The sequence below is a fragment of the Tachyglossus aculeatus genome, chromosome 1, assembly GCF_015852505.1.
Source record: "Tachyglossus aculeatus isolate mTacAcu1 chromosome 1, mTacAcu1.pri, whole genome shotgun sequence".
NCBI lineage: Eukaryota > Metazoa > Chordata > Mammalia > Monotremata > Tachyglossidae > Tachyglossus > Tachyglossus aculeatus.
Window position 1 is genome coordinate 53,983,396 of NC_052066.1, and position 20,861 is coordinate 54,004,256.

Consider the following 20,861-nt stretch of genomic DNA (forward strand, 5'->3'; position numbering starts at 1 on the left):
CTTGGGTTCTGATCCCAACTCTGCCATTTGTCTGCTGTGTGACCTTGGGCAAATCACTTAACTTCTCTGTACCAGTTACCTCATCTGTAAATGGAGGATGTGGGACAGGGACTATGTACAACCTGATTAACTTTGTATGTACCAGAACCTTTAGTATAGTGCTTGGCAAACAGTGAGTTTTTAGCAAATACCATAAAAAAATCACCACCACCACCAACAACAAAAAAAGCCTCTCCATATCATCAGGTTTCTTTGATACTGAAGCAGTAGAAAACATGATCCTTAGTTTAGAACACTTTAAAGGCCATTGTAAAGAGGAACTTATAACATCCACAGTTTATGTAGCATCATTTTTTCAGAGAACTTGTTATTGTCATAAACGAGGGAAGCCTTGTGGCTTAGTGGAAAGAGCACTTGCCTGGGTGTCAGAAAAAAACGTGGGTTCTAATTCAGAGCTTCACCATTTTTCTGCTGGGTGATGTTGGGAAATCACTTAACTTCTCTGTGACTCAGTCACCTCATCTGTAAAATGGGGACTAGATCCTCCTCCCTCCAATTTAGAGTGTGAACCCTACGTGGGACAGAGGCTCTGTCCAACTCGATTAACTTGTAATTACCCCCAACACTTAGTACAGTGCTAGGCACCATAGCATGTGCTTAACAAATACCACAATTAGTATTGTAACATTTTTTATTATTATCAAGTGCCATTAAGTCATTTCCGATTCATGGTGACTCTATGGATATATTTTCTCCAGAATTCACTGTCTTCTACCATAATCTGAAGCCGCGCTAATGGCTCTTCCATTATCACTGTTATGGTTTCAATCCATTTAGCTGCTGGTCTGCTTCTTCCCCTTTTCCATGGACTTTTCCTAGCCTTGTTGTCTTCTCCAGGGAATTAGTCCTCCTGATTATATGTCAAAAAAAATGTTAATCTAAATGAAGTCATTTGGCCTTCCAAAGCCCACTTTGGTTTAATTTGCTCCAAAATCTATTTGTTTATTTTTGGGGCAGTCCATGGTATTTGCAAAAGCCTTCTCCGACACCACATTTCAAACGAATTGATGCTCTTTCTATCCTGTTTTTTCACTGTGCAACTTTTGGGTCCAAACATCGTCACTGGAGATAGAAAGACTTCCCAACATTAGCCTCATTTGGCATGTGTATAGAGAGGTAGACAGAAGCTAAGTGCAGAGTGGTGAATGAGCTAACCTTAGGGGAGGAGGGTAAGGGGGGACAGACAAACAGTCTGACCATTGTTCCTACCAATTTCTACCTAATTCGGATGCAGGTGGCTCTAATATCTCTTTCTAAAACAAATAATAATAATAATATGGTTCAACTAGTTGTTTAAGGTTAGAGACTTGTTTCAAGTCTCCTTTGGCCAATTCATTGAAGAAACATGCCCACAGAACCATAGATTTTTTTAAAAAATGCCAGTTGACTTGGAATGAATAGAGTTGTTAGGTAATGTTGCCCTTACAGAAACAAAACTGCTAACTCATTTGATTGCCTTAGAAGTGGGAAGACAATGGTTTATTATATCTTTATGGAAGTCTTTAAAATGTGACCTAGTGATGCACTGGCTTTATGGGCATCACTGCCTTTTACTGGATGTAATTTTCATGTTCTTTCCACATGGTTAGCTAATACAAGGCTGTCGTATTGTCTACTATTGTCCTGCATAGATGAGTAGTAAGGTCAGCATTGATTGGCTTAATTATCTCTGCCATTTGCAAAACTTGCCCAGGAGCTATAAGATGTCTAATGACCTGCTTGGCAATTATTGATAAAATTAGAAATATGCTTCCCAAAATTTGGATAAATATGAAGCTCTTTACACTGTAAAATTACTTTACAGCCATTTATTCAATGATCCCTCAGTATCTTTATTATATTGGATAGTATAATGACCCATACATGATTAATGATATAGAGGAAATTTAAAGGGATTTGTTGAAGGTTATGTTGTGGAAAAGCAGAGATAGGGAGCTCTTCTCTCCTCGGTTATTCCATCTGCTAGGTTTTGTGTTTTTCAAATAAAACTGCAGTTATTAGATTCTTATTGTTTTGCATCTGGTCCTGTACTACCTTATTTTCAAATCACCATTCAGCAAGAACCAAAATTACACACAATTAGCCAAGTGCAGAAGGGACAGTATTGATAGAGTATTTTGGGGTCCCTTCTCTGAGGAGCCCCAGGGAGCTATAACTTTGTCAGTTTTGTGCTCTGTAGACAGGCAGCCCAGATTGGATTGGAGTTTGGCATATGCAGTTTGCTTTGATCTGGGTTTGCGTTGGAAATATAGCCAGAGAGAAAAAAGAGACATACTTAAGCCATATTTACAACTCTTCGAAGGAAGTGGAGAGAGAACTGTTATTCAGGGACTTTGATCAGTCCAGAGTGGATAATTACTACAGAAATCCCTCTATGACTTAGATTATTCAAGCAGTGTGGCTTAGTGGAAAGAGCACGGGTTTGGGAGTCAGAGGTTGTGGGTTCTAATCCCACCTCTGCCACTTGTCAGCTGTGTGACTTTGCGCAAGTTATGTCACTTCTCTGTGTCTCAGTTACCTCATCTATAAAATGGGGATTAAGACCGTGACCCCCACCTGGGACAACCTGATTACCATGTATCTACCCCAGCACTTAGCACAATGCTTGACACATAGTAAGTGTTTAAGAAATACTGTCACTATTATTATTATTATTACACCAGACAATTGCTTACTCCTCTGCTTCACTTGACCAGGGAGAGTGATTTTATAAGCTTTCTTTCTAAAAGAAGCCAGATGGAAAGTCATTGCATGTCTATCTATTGACTTCTTGTATTAGTCTGCAGTTTTTCTAGGAATTAAACCACAGGTCTCCTCCTAGGGACCTTTCTGAAAACTCCCCTCTTAGCACCATACCTTTCCTTAATTTTCTGGAAAACAATTAGTTTGCTTTGCTTTATCCACCACTGAAAATCAGTTTGGTATAAGCATGTTCTATGTGTCATATGTAAACAACTGCTGTAGAAGAGTTGTGCTTGGAGATGAATGAGAAAGAAAGACAAGGAATATTTCAAAGAGTTATTGCACATAAAGATGAATCTAACTAAAATGACCATTTATAAGCAAAATAGGCTGTCCCATATCGAGTCACTAACGGCTCTTAGTCTGCTTTCCAGAGAGCAATTTTAGCAACTTCTCAACTTTACAAGTATCAGAGATTATTCACTCTTTATCAATAATTTGAATCTTGCTAGTCCTAAACATTGCTGATAACTCATCAGAGGGAGATAGCATTACCTTTGATAACAGAGCTTCTAAGACTAACTTTTCCACCAGTTTCCCTCTTTCTCATGTTAATGCTAGACATATTCAATAATATTGGATATTCAAGCAAAATCTATACAAACACAGCTGTGGCTGTAGAAAAGTTGTAACTTTACCTGATCCATTTAGAGTGGCTGTATGACTAAAGGAATCTGAAAATACTTCTAAAAAGATCATTCAATTTCGTCAATATCTTGAAGAATGTTTAGAAAAGAATAAGAAGTTTAAGAGTTCATTGAAAAAAATGGCTGGTGTACTTACAGAAATTAAGAGGGGAGGAAAATACTCTTTTGATATTTGCCTTCAGGGTGTTAATGGTTAAAAAAAAGAGATACAAATCCTATGCCTGAATTCAAGGGCACATTTCCAGCTCCTTCTCCCCATGCCAAAAGATTTGTTATCAGATTTGAGATGCCTGAGATACTGACCAAATTCAGCATTTTAAAATAAGGGAAAGGTACAGTGAACAAAAAATAGCGAGGAGGGGGAAATGGAAAAATAAAAGAAGGAAGAGAATATGACAGGACAAGAAAAGATTCCAGGATTTTGTGAAACATATTATCCAATCCATCTGCAAATGTAAGTGAGAAACTGGATGTGGGACAAGAGGCAGGATATCCTGCTTTTTATTTTGCAGGGATTTTCGTCAGAACCTCTTCCCTTGTATTAGCATGTGTGATTTTTTTGTTATTGATGCAGGTGTAACACATTAGGGGAAGAGGGGCTTATGGGCTACTCCGTAGACTCAGCCCTTTCTTTCCATCTCTGGATTCTCTCTCTTCTCTTCTTTTTGTTTTCCTTTTGATTCTTTTATATTTTCCCTCTTCCAAGGGACCTTAACGGCTCTAGAAACTTGCCCTCCCTCTCTCCTTCATTACAGTAATTCTTGAATATAGCTCCAGAGTTCTAGTCCCGACCCCTTCAGCACAATGTTGATCTTTGCTATACGTTATGCTGTCACATACACAGATACTCTACTTCTTCATGTCTTTCAGCTTTCTAACCATGTTCCTCTGGCCTCATCTAAGTTTGAAAGGTGGAACTGACATATATACACAAAGAGGCATTGAGGTATTTTACCTTTTTTCATCGTGTCTGTAAGATGAGGAGGTCCGGCCGCTGGTCCAAATAAACATCTTAGAGGATGTTTGCCTAGAGGTGCCTTTCCTCTTGGTGGAATTCTTTGAGGAATGACGAAATGACCTAGGAAGAGCAGAGGAATAGTCTTCATCACCATTTGGAAATACAGTGGAATAAGTCAAGTTCATTGCTTCAAGTTTGGGGGCTGAATTTTATCTGAACCGGTAGAGCTTAGCCGACTCTCTCTAAAGGAGACGGGCTTTCTGATGATTCAAGGCAGTATGTAAACTAACTGAAGACCTTTCTATTTCCTTTTAGGCTTTCTAAGTGGCATTCAATTCTCTTCTGCCTCTTTTTCTTTACAGATTGTCCTCAATTCCCAGCAGGAATTTTGTCCTATGAGAAAAAAGTGCCATTTTTTTCTTGGTAATGTGGTCTCCTGAACAAATAAATACCTGGAACGTTTAGATTTGTTTGGGGCGCCAGTTTGCCATTGGAATACTTAGGTCTCTCAGGCTGAAAATTTCAGGCTTCACCTTCAAATGTACTCGACCTGGATTGAATGCAGTTTGGACCCTTTTTGTTTTTGCTAACTTTTCTGCCCATGAAAGCAAGTTCCTTTTCTGCCGTACTCTTCACTTTATCTAAAAGTTGACAGATCTGACGTTTTTTGGTGACTACAAGGTGTGTCCAAAGTATCGTTCCGCTGCCAAACCTGTGGTTAAGGCTCGGTGCCTTTTCCCTTCCCCAGTTCGAGAGAAGCATCATAACACGACCAGGTGTGCAATGGCTGCTACTAGCTAGTGATGCATGATGCAGAGTAAATATCGAAGTTTGTTTTCCGTTGGCTAAGAGATTCACCCTTTCATCGCCACACCATTAACTCACTCATCTCTAAGAGGTGTGCAGCCGGTCAAGTGGGAAACACACAGTAGAATTGCTGTATAATGAAAGGGGAAGGACTGATTTGAGGGAAGCCTTGCCTCACATTATCTGTATTTATGAAGTCTTCTGTAAAGGATTTAAACATGAACTGCGATGTCCAGTCCATTGTAAATCTTTGTCACAGGGAGACTTTTGGTAAATGTTTGTTGTAAAGGCGGTGACTTCATTTTATCCTCCCAGTATTTCTGTGAGACAGGGAGAAATAGATTTTACTCTCATTTTACAGATGAGGAAATTGAAGCTTGGAAATATTTAGTAATTTAGTAAAAATTCCAAAGCAAATCATGGCACAGTAATAAGAATGATATTGATTGTAGTATAAGTGCTTAGTACAGTGCTTTGCACACAGTAAGTGCTCAATAAATACGATTGAATGAATAAATTTGTTAAATGCTTACTATGTACAGAGAACTAGGGTTGATATGAGATACAGGATAAATAGGTCAAACAGCCCCTGTCCCACATGGGATGTATAATCTAAGAGGGAGGGGGAACAACTGTAAAATAGGGATTAAAATCCTGTTATCTTTCCTATTTAGACAGTGAGCTCCTAGTGGGACAGGCACTGCATGCAAGCAGCGTGGCTCTGGAAAGAGCATGGGCTTTGGAGTCAGAGGTCATGGGTTCACATCCTGGCTCCACCAATTGTCAGCTGTGTGACTTTGGACAAATCACTTAACTTCTCTGTGCCTCAGTTACCTCATCTGGAAAATGGGGATTAAGACTGTGAGCCCCACATGGGACAACCTGATCACCATGTAACCTCTCCAGTGCTCAGAACAGTGCTTTGCACATAGTAAGTGCTTAATAAATGCTATCATTATTATTATTATTATTATTATTGAGAAATGGGTTTTTTAACATCCTTTTGGAGGCTTTTTCCAATTGACTTTTCCTTTTCCCCAGGACACATCTACTCACTTACCACCTCAGAACTTTTCCACCTCCTCCACACTTATGCATTTACAATAGACCTGTAGCACTTTTGTACATATCAATTTATAGACTCTACTATTTAGTAAGAACTTATCCACACATTTACCTATCCACCATCTTCTTCTGTCCATCTATTTGTGTCTGTTTCCTTACTAAATTGTAAACTCCTAGGGAATTATACTATTTCCTGTTTACTTGTTTTGGTGTGCATATATCTATAATTCTACTTATGTATATTGATGTTACTGATGCCTGTTTGTTTTGATGACTGTCTCCCCCCTTCTGGACTGTAAGCCCATTGTGGGCAGGGATTGTCTCTCTTTATTGCTGAATTGTACTTTCCAAGCACTTCGTGCAGTGCTCTGCACACAGTAAGTGCTCAATAAATATGATTGAATGAATGAATGTCTTCTAAGCCTCTATTGAGCTCTCCTAGGTGCTTAACAATGATAAAACTAATAATAGTATTTGCTAAGTGCTTACCATGTGTAAAGCCCTATTCTAAGCACTGGTGTAAATACAAGTTAATCACACTGGGCACAGTCCACTATAGTGCTCTGAAAGTACTCTCCCAAGTACTCAATACAGTGCTCTGTGCACAGGAGGAACTCAACGAATACCATTGACTGAGATGCTACATTCTGCACTGAATGTCACTCTTCTTTTTATGAGAAGAAATGCTTGTTTCTGGGTTTCTTCCTTCCTGACTGCTTTTACTTGGAACTCTATGTTAGCAAAAAACATTTGGTAGCCATTTCTCAAAATTCAATTATTGAATTTCTTGAATTCATGAATAATTATTAATTAATGTATTATTGAACTTATTGACACCCATGCCCATTATCCCCATCAGCTGTTCTGTACATTTAACTCCCTTCTCAGGCTCCCTGTTCCTACCTCCTCCATCGCTTACCCACAATGATCTGGCCTCCAACCTCATTAGTAAAATTAACTCCATCAGGTCTGAGCTCCCCAAAGTCACCCCTCCCCCTTCTCCATCCCCCATGCTCTCAACCCTCTCTGCTACTCTCCCATCCTTCCCAGCAGTATCTTAAGATGAGATCTCCTCCCTCCTCTCGAGTGCTACTCCATCCACCTGTGTTTCAGACACCATTCCCTCTCATCTTATGAAAACTCTCTCCTCCTTCCTTCCTCCCCTCCTTAAATTCCATCTTCAACCACTTACTCTCCACTGGTTCCTTCCCCTCTGCCTTCAAACATGCCCACATCTCCCCCATCCTAAAAAAAATCCTCTCTTGACCTCACTGCCCCTTTTAGTTATCACTCTATCTCCCTCCTACCCTTCCTTTCCAAACTCCTAGATCGAGTCATCTACGCCCACTGCCTAGAATTCCTCAATGCCAACTCTCTCCTTGACCCCCTGCAATCTGGCTTCTGTCCCCTACACTTAACCTAAACTGCCCTCTCAAAGGTCACCAATGACCTCCTTCTTGCCAAATCCAATGGCTCCTACTCTATCCTAATCCTCCTCAACCGTTCAGCTGCCTTCGACACTGTGGACCACCCCCTTCTCTTCAACATGCTATCCAACCTTGGCTTCACAGACTCCGTCCTCTCCTGGTTCTCCTCATCTCTCTGGCCATTCATTCCCAGTTTCCTTTGCGGACTCCTCCTCCACCCCCAAACCCCTTACTGTAGGGGTTCCTCAAGTGTCAGTTCTCAGTTCTCTTCTGTTGTCTACCTACACTCACTCCCTTGGTGAACTCATTCACTCCCACGGCTTCAACTATCATCTCTGTGCTGATGACACCCAAATCTACATCTCTGCCCCTGCTCTCTCTCCCTCCCTCCAGGCTCATATCTCCTCCTGCCTTCAGGACATCTCCATCTGGATGCCTGCCCACCATCGAAAACTCAATATGTCCAAGACTGAACTCCTTATCTTCCCTCCCAAACCGTGTCCTCTCTCTGACTTTCCTTCACTGTAGACGGCACTACCATCCTTCCCATCTCACAAGCCCACAACCTTGGTGTCATCCTCGCCTCTGCTCTCTCATTCACCCCACACCTCGAATCCATCACCAAAACCTGCTTGTCTCACCTCCACAACATCGCCAAGTACCTCCCTTTCCTCTCCATCCAAACCGCTACTTTGCTGGTTCAATCTCTCATCCTGTCCCGACTGGATTACTGCATCAGCTTCCTCTCTGATCTCCCATCCTCCTGTCTCTCCCCACTTCAGTCTATACTTCACTCTGCTGCCCAGATTATCTTTGTACAGAAATGCTCTGGGCATGTCACTCGCCTCCTCAAAAATCCCCAGTGGTTGCCTGTCAACCTACAAATCAAGCAAAATCTCTTCACTCTCGGCTTCAAGGCTCTTGATCACCTTGCCCCCTCCTACCTCACCTCCCTTCTCTCCTTCTACAGCCCAGCCCACACCCTCCATTCCTCTGTCACTAACCTCCTCACTGTGCCTCATTCTAGCCTGTCCCACTATCGACCCCAGCCCACGTCCTTCCCCTGGCCTGGAATGCCCTCCCTCCATACATCTGCCAAGCAAGCTCTCTTCCTCCCTTCAAAGCCCTACTGAGAGCTCACCTCTTCCAGGAGGCCTTCCCACACTGAGTCCCCTTTTTTCTCTCCTCCTCCCCATCCCCCCACCCTATCTCCTTCTTCCCCTTCCCACAACACTTGTATATATTTGTACAGATTTATTACTCTAGTTATTTTACTTGTACATATTTACTATGCTATTTATTTTGTTAATGATGTGCATATAGCTATAATTCTATTTGTTCTGACGATTTTGACACCTGTCTACATGTTTTGTTTTGTTGTCTGTCTCCCCAACTCCCTGCACACAGAGCACTGTAAATACAATTGAATGAATGAATGAATTAGTGAGAGACATCAGGATTAATACTGATTAATGAGGAAGACATTGAGATAAAAACTTAAGGGACTAATTCAGCTGGAGGGTGGGGGGAAGAAGAGAAAATACATAGGGGAGGTGGTAAACCAGGACTAAAACTCAGATATCCTGAGTCTGAGGCTGCTATTTAGCCCACTGCCTCTCCCTATATGGAGAGTTCCACTCTTCCAGTTTCAGTATCTTCTCCTCTCACTCATATTTAGAGGTGGTCCATAAAATACACATAGTTGGTAAAACACTTGGAAATCATTCCAGGTGAAAGCAGTTGTGTTAATTCAAATAATTTGGGGATAATTTCCACACTGAGGGACCCTATCCCAGCCATGGCCTTGCCTCGCTGTTTTACTTGACAGAACAAGGGAGGATGAAAGATATTTTCATTCCTATTAATGGTCTTTTCTGAATCTTTTTGGAAGTAATCTAAAAGCTCCTTGGCCTGCCCCGATAAATGGATGTAGAATTTCCCCACTTCAGTTTCTTTTCACCCGAGATAAATGACAGTCTTGTTTAAAGCCTGCTAAGTTGGTGGTTAATTAAAATTCACTAAATTGTATTTATTGAGCACTTACTATGTGCAGAGCACTGTACTAAGTGCTTGGGAAGTACAAGTTGGCAACATATAGAGACGGTCCCTACCCAACAACAGGCTCATTGTCTAGAATCAAAGGTTGGTTGCTGCTGCAGAGAAAAAAAAGTTTTGTGGTGATTTTAAAAGGCAAAAATCAAATGAAACTGGACATGGAGGAAATTCCCAACATTCACAATATTTTAATGGGGATTTGTTTGGAGTTTCCGTCTCACCTCAAGTGCATAAGGAATAAACTCTGCTCTTCAAGCCTTTAAATATAAGAACCTTTTGGATTCTTATTGAAGAGAATCCTCTAGTCCCAAAGTAAGGGACATGATTTATTTACATTTTAAAACAGATAACATGCATCTACAAAAGTAGTGCAACATGGGGTACCCAACCCTGGATCAGTTGCCAGAGATGAAATTCTGATTTGACCTTGGAAACTGAAGAATTTTGGAAAAACCACATAACACAGGACAGAAAATTATCCTGGTTTACAGGCCTGGGAAAAGGAAGAAATCAGACTGAGTTTATGGGGAAAAAGCTCTGTAAATGAATACTTCAATAAAAGCCAAAACTGTCTACTAAGACCTTCAGGTTACTTATCAGTGCAGTCAACGGCAGTTAACATTTAATGACCTTCTAGTAATCTGAAAGGGTTAATGCTCCTCCCAAAATGCCTAAATTCTAACAATGGAGTCAAATATTGGGGGAACTGAGATTTGTATAATTTGTTAAGAATTGTAACAATAATAAGGTGCTGTTAAATCTAATTAGCAGGAGCAGTGACCTTGATCCTTTACTACAAGGTATGTATAGAGCTCTGATCTTACATTTCTGTGAGTACATGTTGTGCCTTTTAGTGCTCTGTACACAGTAAGTGCTCAATAAATATGACTGAATGAATATCATTTTTAAAGTTTTCATGCAGTACAAGTTATTGTGGTGACTAGTCAGGGTTGTAATTTAATATGATCTGCAAATACAGTTATTAAATAATCTGAAACTCAAGTGCAAAAGACACATGTGAGCCCATTGTTGAGTAGGGATTGCCTCTATGTTTCACCAACTCGTACTACCCAAGCACTTAGTACAGTGATCTGCACACAGTAAGTGCTCAATAAATACGATTGAATGAATGAATAGTCACTAATCCGAGTTTTTGCTTGAAATTTCAAAACCTGAACACCTGTAGAAGCCCACCTGACCCCAACTGAAGTGGCACAGGCTGGGAAACTGTGCATAATTTTTTTCAATTTCTGGGAGCCTTTAATTTAAGTTCACATTTTATTATCTCCTGCATTCAATGTTAACTTTGATCATAAACTATTTTTTATCTATTAAAAATATAAATACACTGCTATTTTTAAAGAACTCAAATAAAATAATCATGTATTGGCAGGTGTATGAAAAACTAAAAATGTTTAAGATAGTTGTGGAAATTTTTTCACAAAAAGCTCCCACTTTTTTCCATCACAGGACTCCCAAAAGTTTCAATGAAGTCCAGGTTTTACTTAGGGCACCGATATGCAAAAAATCCTCTTACACGTCTTTGGAGTATCAATGTCTTAAAGAGACAGTTTTCTCAATGATTTGCTGAAACGATTCTCTGAATGATTTGCTGAAATGTAAGAACTCTCTAAAGGTTGGGGGGGGAACAGAAGAAAAAGATGTTTTTCATCCCTCAAGAATTCTATTAATTCCTGAATTTTCCATAATGTCAGTGGCCTTGAACTGCCCATAGGTGACATCATTAATTCTTTCTGCTTCATTAACAGGGAAATCCGGGCCAGGATCAGTTATTTAACACATGATTACTTGTCTAATCTTGTGTAAAATTGTAGCACTAATGATATCACAATTCCAAAGGTTGCTTGTAAAATGCTAAATTCGGTGTTTTCTGGCATTGTTTGGGTCATGCATTTTCTCAATATGTAAGATATAAACCTTTCATTAAAAGGTACGTATTTTTGCTTGACAGTGTGTGGGAGAGAAACAAATTGTGTAGAGCTGAACCTGTGTCAGTAGTTTCATTTAGATAAACCACAAGATAAGAGCAATTTTTTTTTACAGCTAGTTTTGTTGCATTTTGGTATAGTGGATAGAGGATGGACCTGGGACTCAGAAGGACATGGGTTCTAATGCTGGCTCTGTCACTTGTCTGCTGTGTGACCTTGGTCAAGTCCCTTCACTTCCCTGTGCCTCAGTTCCCTCATCTGTAAAATGGGGATTGAGACTGGGGGCTCACCCTATGTGGGACAGGGACTGTGTCCAGCACGATTTGCTTGTATCTACCCCAGCGTTTAGTACAGTGCTTGGCACATAGTAAGTCCTTAACAAATACCACAATTACTCTTATTTAAAAAAAGCTGTGTGGTTTACAATAAGAAAAAAATGCATTATTTGTTAAGCACTTACTATAGAAAGTGCTGGGGTAGATACAAGTTAATCAGTCCCTATCCCATCTGGGGCTTACAGATTAAGGAGGGAGAACTAGCATTTAATCCCCATTTTACAGATGAGGAATTTGAGGTATAAAGAAGTTAAGTGACTTATCGAAGGTCACACAGGAAGCAAATGGCTGGCAGGGGCTAAATTAGTCCTCTGACTCCCATTCCTGTGGTCTTTCCATTAGGCTACAAGGTTAAAAGAAGAAAACTCAATCATTAAAGGTCAGTTATGCTGAACATTTTATACAGGAACCTAGATGCATAAAGTCATATTGTATGTGTGTTTTCTTTCCATTTACCCATTTGAAATCAAGAAAAAAAAGTGTGAGCTTGTGTATGTGTTGTGGAGTGAGGGATTAAGGAGATATATGCTCCTTGGGGTCCTGATTATGATGTGGGAAACCTTCTTCTAGGATGTATAACACTCCACAAAATTAGAATAAGATGATTGTCTGTCTTGGGAGGAAATGGGTAAACATTGATGTGGTTGTGCTACAGAAGAAGATTGGGATGAGAGCTGAGAAGCCCTTTAACTCTCTCAAGATTTGGGATTATTTCAGTAGTTTCTTATGGTTTGAGAAGAGCCCCTTTGCTGCTTCACCTTGTCATCTGTCAATGCCTTCCATAGATCATTAATGATAATAACAACAATAATAATAATGGCATTTGTTAAGAACAAATCATTGTGCTAAATTCTGGGTTAGAGATAACACAGTCAGATCAAACCCAGCTTCACAAGAGGCTCACAGTATAAGTATGAGAGAGAAAAGTTATTTAATCTGAGGCACAGAGAAGTAAAGTGACTTGCTTTAGGTAACACAGAAGGGAATATGAAGAGCTGGGATTAGAACCTCTGCCTCCCAAAGGCATGCTCTATCCACCAGGCCATATGGCTTCTCATGTGGGCTTTGAAGGAAGTGTGTATATGATCTGTGATCAATCAATCTGTGCTATTTATTGAGTGCTTACTATCCATCTACCATATTTATTGAGCAAAGCAATGTACTAAGTACTTGGGACAGTACAGCACAACAGAATTAGGGGGCATGTTCCCTGCCCATAACAAGTTAAAAGTCTAGTTCCTTTCCTCGTGCTAACTGCCCTCTTCATACATCCATTCCATAATAATAATAATAATAATAATAATAATTGTGGTTTTTAAGCTCTTACTGTGTGCCACGCACTGTACTAAGCACTGGGGTGGATACATGCAAATCGGGTTGGATGCAGTCCCTGTCCCACATGGAGCTCACAGTCTCAATCCCCATTTTACAGAGGAGTTGACTGAGGCACAGAGAAGAAAAGTGACTTGTCCAAGGTCACACAGCAAACAAGTGGCAGAGTCGGTATTAGAACCCATGACCTTCTGACTCCAAGGCCCCTGTGCTATCGACTATGCCACACATCATCCTCTTCCACCTTTCATTCATTCATTCATTCAATCATATTTATTGAGCACTTACTAGAGCACTGTAGTAAGTGCTTGGGAAGTACAAGTCAGCAACATACAGGAACGGTCCCTACCCAACAATGGGCTCACAGTCTAGAAGGGGGAGACAAACAGCAAAACAAAACATGTAGATAGGTGTCAAAATCATCAGAACAAATAGAAGTAAAGCTATATAATAATAATAATGATGGCATTTATTAAGTGCTTACTATGTGCAAAGCACTGTTCTAAGCAGTGGGGAGGTTACAAGGTGATCATGCTGTCCTACTTGGGGCTCACAGTCTTAATCCCCATTTTACAGGTGAGGTAACTGAGGCCCAGAGAATAATAATAATACTAATAATGGCATTTATTAAGTGCTTACTATGTGCAAAGCACTGTTCTAAGCGCTGGGGAGGTTACAAGGTAATCAGGTTGTCCCACGTGGGGCTCACAGTCTTCATCCCCATTTTACAGATGAGGTAACTGAGGCACGGAGAAGTTAAGTGACTTGCCTGAAGTCACACAGCTGACAAGTGGCAGAGCTGGGATTTGAACCCATGACCTCTGACTCCATAAGCCTGTGCTCTTCCTGCTGAGCCACACTGCTTCTCTACAATGTGCACATCATTAACAAAATAAATAGAATAGTAAATATGTACAAGTAAAATAGGGTAATAAGTCTGTACAAATATATATACAAGTTCTGTGGGGAGGGGAAGGAGGCAGGGCAGGGGGGGTGGGGAGGAGGAGAGGAAAAAGGGGGCTCAGTCTGGGAAGGCCTCCTGGAGGAAGTGAGCTCTCAGTAGGGCTTTGAAGGGAGGAAGAGAGCTAACTTGGCTGATGTGTGGAGGGAGGGCATTCCGGGCCAGGGAAAGGATGTGGGCCGGGGGTCGATGGCGAGACAGGTGAGAACGAGGTACAGTGAGGAGGTTAGCGGCAGAGGAGCGGAGGTTGCGGGCTCATTCTGCTTGCCTCCTCCACCTCTACTGCCATGGGAGTTGCCATGATAGCTGCAGGAAGTCGAGACCACTTCTCCTTCAGGCATAGAGGGTGCCACTTGGGAGAGAGGGTCTCCATAAATTGGACAGAAGTAGGTGGTAACGGTGGGAAACTCAGTCAGCCGGTTCAGAGGAAGCTGGGTTAGTGAGATGACCCCATAGTGTTTTGTTAATCAGGTGCAAAAGTAATAATAATAATAATTATGGTATTTGTTAAGTGTTTACTATGTGCCAAGCACTGTTCTAGGTCCTAGGGTAGATACAAGGTAATCAGGTTGTCCCACGTGGGGTTCGCAGACTTAATCCCCATTTTACAGATGAGGAAACTGAGGTACAGTGAAGTTAAGTGACTTGCTCAAGGTCACGCAGCAGACAAGTGGCAGAGCCAGGAGTAGAATGTACGTCAGACTCTCAAGCTCATGCTGTTTCCACTAAGCTATGCTGCTTCTCACAGGAAGTTTGTAAAGCCTGTTGGAGGAAACTGTCAAGGAACCTGCAATTACAACACATTTCCATCAATCAGTGGTATTTTTTGAACACTTACTGTGAGCAGAGCACTGTACTAAGAAATGTGGTGAGCCCTCAGCGAGCTGCCTTTTTAGTGACTGATTGTGATCCCGCGAACAACAACGAGGAAGAGACTGGCGAAGGCACTGATGGGCTCTACATGAGACAGGTGATTGCTGGCCTGTGGGGCAGAGCATGGAGAGAAGCGTGACCTTCTCTCCCTGCTCTACCCGGTAACGGATCTGGACCACTCAATGACTTCCACATAGAGCCACAGCTGCGATGCCCAAGACAGATAAAAGGCAGTAGCTTTGAATCACAAGGAAGCACCCACAGAGGAAAGCAGAGCGTGAAAGTATCCAGCACGTGAAAGTATGCAGGAGGCATGCAAGAAGCAGCATAGAGGCACACAGGGCTAGAAGCATTCAAACAGAAGCAACAGAAGAGCAGCACTTGGAAGCAGAAAGAAGAAGCATTGGCAGAATGGGCTCCTTTGACCGCAGACTGGTATTGGACCCTTGGTGGAGTGGGGTGAGTGAGTGTGTGTATGTATCACTCCCTTGCAAGCTGGGAAAACTAAGTAAAAAACTTTCCACGGTAACCTTGGTGATTAGAAGTGTGGTTTCACTGTACCACGTGTTACCGAAGCTTCCTTGGTCCAGGGAGATCTTAGTTGGTTTGAACTGGGGGCTTGTGACAAGAACTTGGGAAGTTACAATACAGTAGAACTGGTAGACATGATCTCTGCTCACAAGAAATATTTACTCCTACTTTCAACCCCAGATCACTTTAGTAAATATCCAAAATTTATTTTAATGTCTGTCTCTTCTTTGAAACTGTAAGCTTCTTGTGGTCAGGGAATACGCTTACCAACTCTGTTGTGTTATACTCTCCCAAGTGCTTTGAACAATGCTCTGTACACAATAAGTGCTCAATAAATATAATTGATTAAATAAATACCATTGACTGAGTGGATGAAAGAGCTTACAGTTTAGGGAGAAATACAGACATTAAAATAAATTACCACCAACCCCAACCCTGGATCACCTTCACAGAATGCTTCCTCTGCTCCTGTGCCTGAGCTGTGGAGCACTGTTGGCAGAAATCCAGACATCTCTCTGACCTTGTCCACCATAAATTCATTCTTACCTGCTTCAAATTGACCCTCTCCTTTGTCCGACAACAATACTTCCCCTTCCTAATTCTCTCACGTACCCACTGACCCCACCAGCTGTCTCAGATATTTAACTCCCTCCTCAAACTTCTTGTCTCCAGCCCCCTCCATTCTTTCCTTAATGGCCTAGCCACATGCTTCAACAACAAAACTGAAACCATCAGGTGTGATCTCCCTAAAGACTTCCCTGTTCCTCTCCAATCCCCCTCTCTTCCTCTTCCCTCTTTGACTCTCCCTCCATTCTCTGCAGTATCTCAAGAAGATATTATCCTGCCTCCTCTTGAAATCTACTCCCTTCTACCAGTGCTTCTGACTCTATCCCTTCAGACCTTATTGAAACAATCATCCCCTCCTTTATTTCTTTCTTGACTGTCATCTTCAACTGTTCACTTTCCAATCACTTTTTCTCTACTGTTTCAAACCTGCTTCCATATCCTCTATCCTAAAAAAACCCTCCCTTGACCCCATGGCTCCCTCCACTTATTACCTCATTTCTTTCCTACCATTCCTTTCCAAACTTCTTCAGAGAGGTTTTACGTCCTCTGTCTCTACGTCCTCTCCTCAAATTATCTCCTTGATCTCCTCCAATCTGGTTTCTGCTCCCTTCAATCCATGGAAATAGCCCGGCTAAGGTAACCAAAGACCACCTTCTCACCAGACTAATGACCTATCCTAATCTTAATCCTCCTCTCAGATGCCTTCAACACTACAATGGTAAAAATAATAATAATAGTGGTATTTAAGTGCCTACTTTATGGCAGACCCTGTACTAACTCTGGGATAGATACAAGCAAATCATCATCATCATCATCAATCGTATTTATTGAGTGCTTACTGTGTGCAGGGCACTGTACTAAGCGCTTGGGAAGTACAAGTTGGCAACATATAGAGAGGGTCCCGACCCAACAGTGGGCTCAGGTTGGACATAGTCCCTGTCCCACAATGGGCTCACAGTCTCCATCCCCATTTTACAGATGAGGTAACTGAGACACTGAAAAGTGAAAAGACTTGCCCAAGGTCACACAGCAAACAGGTGGTGGAGCTGGAATTAGAACCCAGGTCCTTCAGACTCCCGGGCCTGTGCTCTATCCACTAAGCCATGCTGTTTCTCACTATAGACTACCCACTTCTCCTTGAAATACTATCCAGCCTTAGTTTCTCTGAAACTGTCCTCTCTTCATTCTCCTCCTATCTCTCAGTCCACTCCTTCTTAGTTTCTTTGCTTACCCCTCTTCAATCCTCCAACTCTCTGACAGTGGGAGTCCCTCAAAGTTCAGTCCTAGGTCCCAATCTATTCTCCATTTAAACCCACTCCTTCGGAGTTGAAGTCCCATAGCTTTAACTACCATTTCTATGTGGATGAATCCCTAATCTACCTCTCCAGCCCTGATCATTCTCCTTCTCTTCATTCTGGCATTTCCTCCTGCCTTCAGTACATTTCTACCAGGACGTCCCTCCCAAACTCTGTCTTCACCCTGTGCTTACCAACCCTGTATACAACACCACTATCCTACTTGTTTCACAGGCCTCTATCTTTGTTGTTGTCTTTGCCTCATCTCTCTCATTCAACACACATAATCAATCTCCAAATCCTGATGGTTTTATATTCACAAAATTACTAAAATCCACCCTTTCCTCTCCTGTCCCATCTTTACTACTTCATCTGAGGCCTTTGTGACCTCTCTGCTTCTCCCCACTCTAGTACCTCTTTCACTCAGCTGCATGGATCACTTTTCTAAAAAAAGTTCAGTCCATGTCTCCATACTCTTCAAAAATCTCCAATGGTTGCTCATCCACTTTCACATCAAAGAGAAACTCCTTAGCATTGGCTTTAAAACACTGTCAGCTTTTCCCCTCCTACCTCAGCTGACTGATCTCCTGCTACAGCCCAGCCTACACACTTTATTGTTCATCTAGCAATGCTTACTCACTATGCCCCAGTCATATTTATCTTGCTTCTGACCCCTTTCCCAAGTCCTCTCCCTTAGCTTGGAACTCCCTTTCCCTCCATGTACACCAGACCTTTACTCTCCCCACTTTCTAACCATTACTGAGGTAATATCTCTTCCAAGAGGTCTTCCCTGATTTAGTCCTCTTTTCCCCAACTCCCACTCCCTTCTGAGTCATCTAGGCTTTTTGACCTATGACCTTTGGGCATTAGATAGTCACCACCTCAACCCTTCAGCACAAATGTACAGATTTTTAAATTACCTAATAAAAATTATTCATTGACATTAATGTCTGTCTCCCCCTCTAGACAGTAAGTTCATTGTGGGCAAGAAATGAGTCTACCAACACATAGAGCACTCTGCACATAGTAAGGACTCAATAAATGGTTTTAATGAGTGAAAGAACCATATGGAAATTTGGACATTAAAATAAATTACAGAAAAGGAAAATGGCAGAATGTAAGGATATGCACGTAAGTGCTTTGGGGTGAGGGTGAAGTGAACCTCAAGTGCTTAAATGGTGCAAATTTGAGTGTATAGGTGTCACAGAGGGGAGGGCAGGAAGGAAAAATGAGGGCCTACTCAGGGAATGCTTCTTGGAGGAGATTTCAATTTAGTAACGTTTTGAAGATAGGGAGAGAGGTGGTCTGTCATACACGAGATTGTAAGCCTGCTGTGGGCAGGGAATGTGACTGCTTATTGTTATATTGAACTTTCCCAAGTGCTTAGAACAGTATTCTGTGCACAGTAAGTGCTCAATAAATATGACTGAATGAGACAATGAATGAAAAGGAAGGGAGTCCCGGGCCAGAAGGAGGACAAGAGCCAAGGGTCAGCAGTGGAATAGATGAGAGCTAGGTACAGTGAGAAGGAGCATGGCTTAGTGGAAAGAGCATGAGCTTGGGAGTCAGAGGTTATGGTTCTAAACCCGACTCTACTACCTGCCAGCTGTGTGACTTTGAGAAAGTAACTTCTCTATGCCTCAGTTACCTCATCTGAAAATTGGGATTAAGACTGTGAGCCCCACGTGGGACAACCTGATTACCTTGTATCTACCTCAGCATTAAGAACAGTGCTTGGCACATAGTAAGTGCTTAACAAATACCATTATTATTATTATTATTTTTCCAGTGTTAGAGGAGCAGAGTGCATGAGTTGGATTGCCATGAGATCAGTGAATATAAGAGAAGCATTCTTGCACAGTCGATAGAGCACAGGCTTGGGAGTCAGAAAGTCATGCATTCTAATCCCAGCTCCATCACTTGTTTACTGAGTGATTTTGGGCAAGTCTCACTTCTTTGGGCCTCAGTTACCTCATCATTAAAATTGGGATTGAGACTGCAAGCCCCACATGAGACAGGGACTGTGTCCTACCCAATTTGCTCGTATCCACCCCAGTGCTTAGTACAGAGCCTGGCACATAGTTAGCACTTAACAAATATCATAATTATTATTATTTAGGTAGACTGAGTATCTTAAAGTTGATGTAAGGTATTTCTGTTTGATGTGGATGGGCAGCCTTTGAAAGTATTCAAGGAGTGGGGAGATACTACCTGAAAGTTTTTAGAAAAATGATCCAGACAGCAGGGTGAAGAATGGACTGGAGAGGGGAGATTCAGGAGGCAGGGAAGTCAGAGAGGAGGTTGGTACAGTAGCTAAGGTGGGATAAAAATGCCACGTGGTAGCAGTTTGGATGGAAAGGAAAGAGCTGATTTTAGAGATGCTTTAGCAGTAGGAGGTAGGAGGGAAAAAGTAGGAGGGAGACCCTGGAGCCCAAAAGTAGGTTGATACGCTAAAGTTCATGGTTTACCGTGGTAGCGTTCTCTGAAAGTTTGATGGTACACTCCTCGGCACATGCTAAACACTCAATAAAAACCTCCAGGAGGCCTTCCCAGACTGAGTCCCTTCCTTCCTCTCCCCCTCGTCCCCATCTCCATCCCCCCCATCTTATCTCCTTCCCTTCCCCACAGCACCTGTATATATGTATATATGTTTGTACATATTTATTACTCTATTTATTTATTTATTTTACTAGTACATATCTATTCTATTTATTTTATTTTGTTAGTATGTTTGGTTTTGTTCTCTGTCTCCCCCTTCTAGACTGTGAGCCCACTGTTGGGTAGGGACTGTCTCTATATGTTGCCAACTTGTACTCCCCAAACGCTTAGTATAGTGCTCTGCACACAGTAAGCGCTCAATAAATACAATTGATTGATAGGGCCTTTGAAGCAGACAGTCCTTGTGAAATGGGGAAGAAAGAAGATTGAAGAATGAGGGGATGTTTTATGTCAATTATAACTTGTATGAGAAAGATAGAATTCACTTGAACTAAAATAGAAAAAATTGGAAAAGTTAGGATTGCAGGGGGAATGCTGATGTAACGGGGAAAAACACTAGGCCCAGATCGATACAATTCCTGTCAGGGAAGAAGCTTACGTGTTGAGGGAATATGGATCTATCCATCAGGACATCTGAGCTTAAGGAGATCGATTGTGACTGACCAATAAACAGGCAGACTGGAAATCGTAAAAATGGGCAAAATCAAAAAGCCAAAATATGCACTGTAAAAAGGCCTTAAAAAGAGGGGTGACTTGTT

The 20,861-nt window shown here is 41.7% G+C and overlaps 1 protein-coding gene across 4 annotated transcripts in view; it reads right to left on the reverse strand.

Moving 5' to 3' along the window:
- Positions 1–20,861, reverse strand: part of KCNMB2 (potassium calcium-activated channel subfamily M regulatory beta subunit 2) — a 314,334-nt gene that overhangs the window by 36,694 nt on the left and 256,779 nt on the right. For 2 of the 4 annotated variants that reach the window (XM_038747306.1, XM_038747299.1), the window contains exons 1-2: positions 5,120–5,183; positions 4,405–4,527 (exon numbers count right to left, since the gene is read on the reverse strand). In XM_038747306.1, coding sequence (XP_038603234.1) covers positions 4,405–4,527; positions 5,120–5,172 — 176 coding nt within the window. In that variant the 5' untranslated portion in view covers positions 5,173–5,183. Of the gene's footprint in view, positions 1–4,404; positions 4,528–5,119; positions 5,184–20,861 lie in introns of those variants that run through there. The other 2 variants (XM_038747314.1, XM_038747321.1) reach the window with 1 other exon arrangement.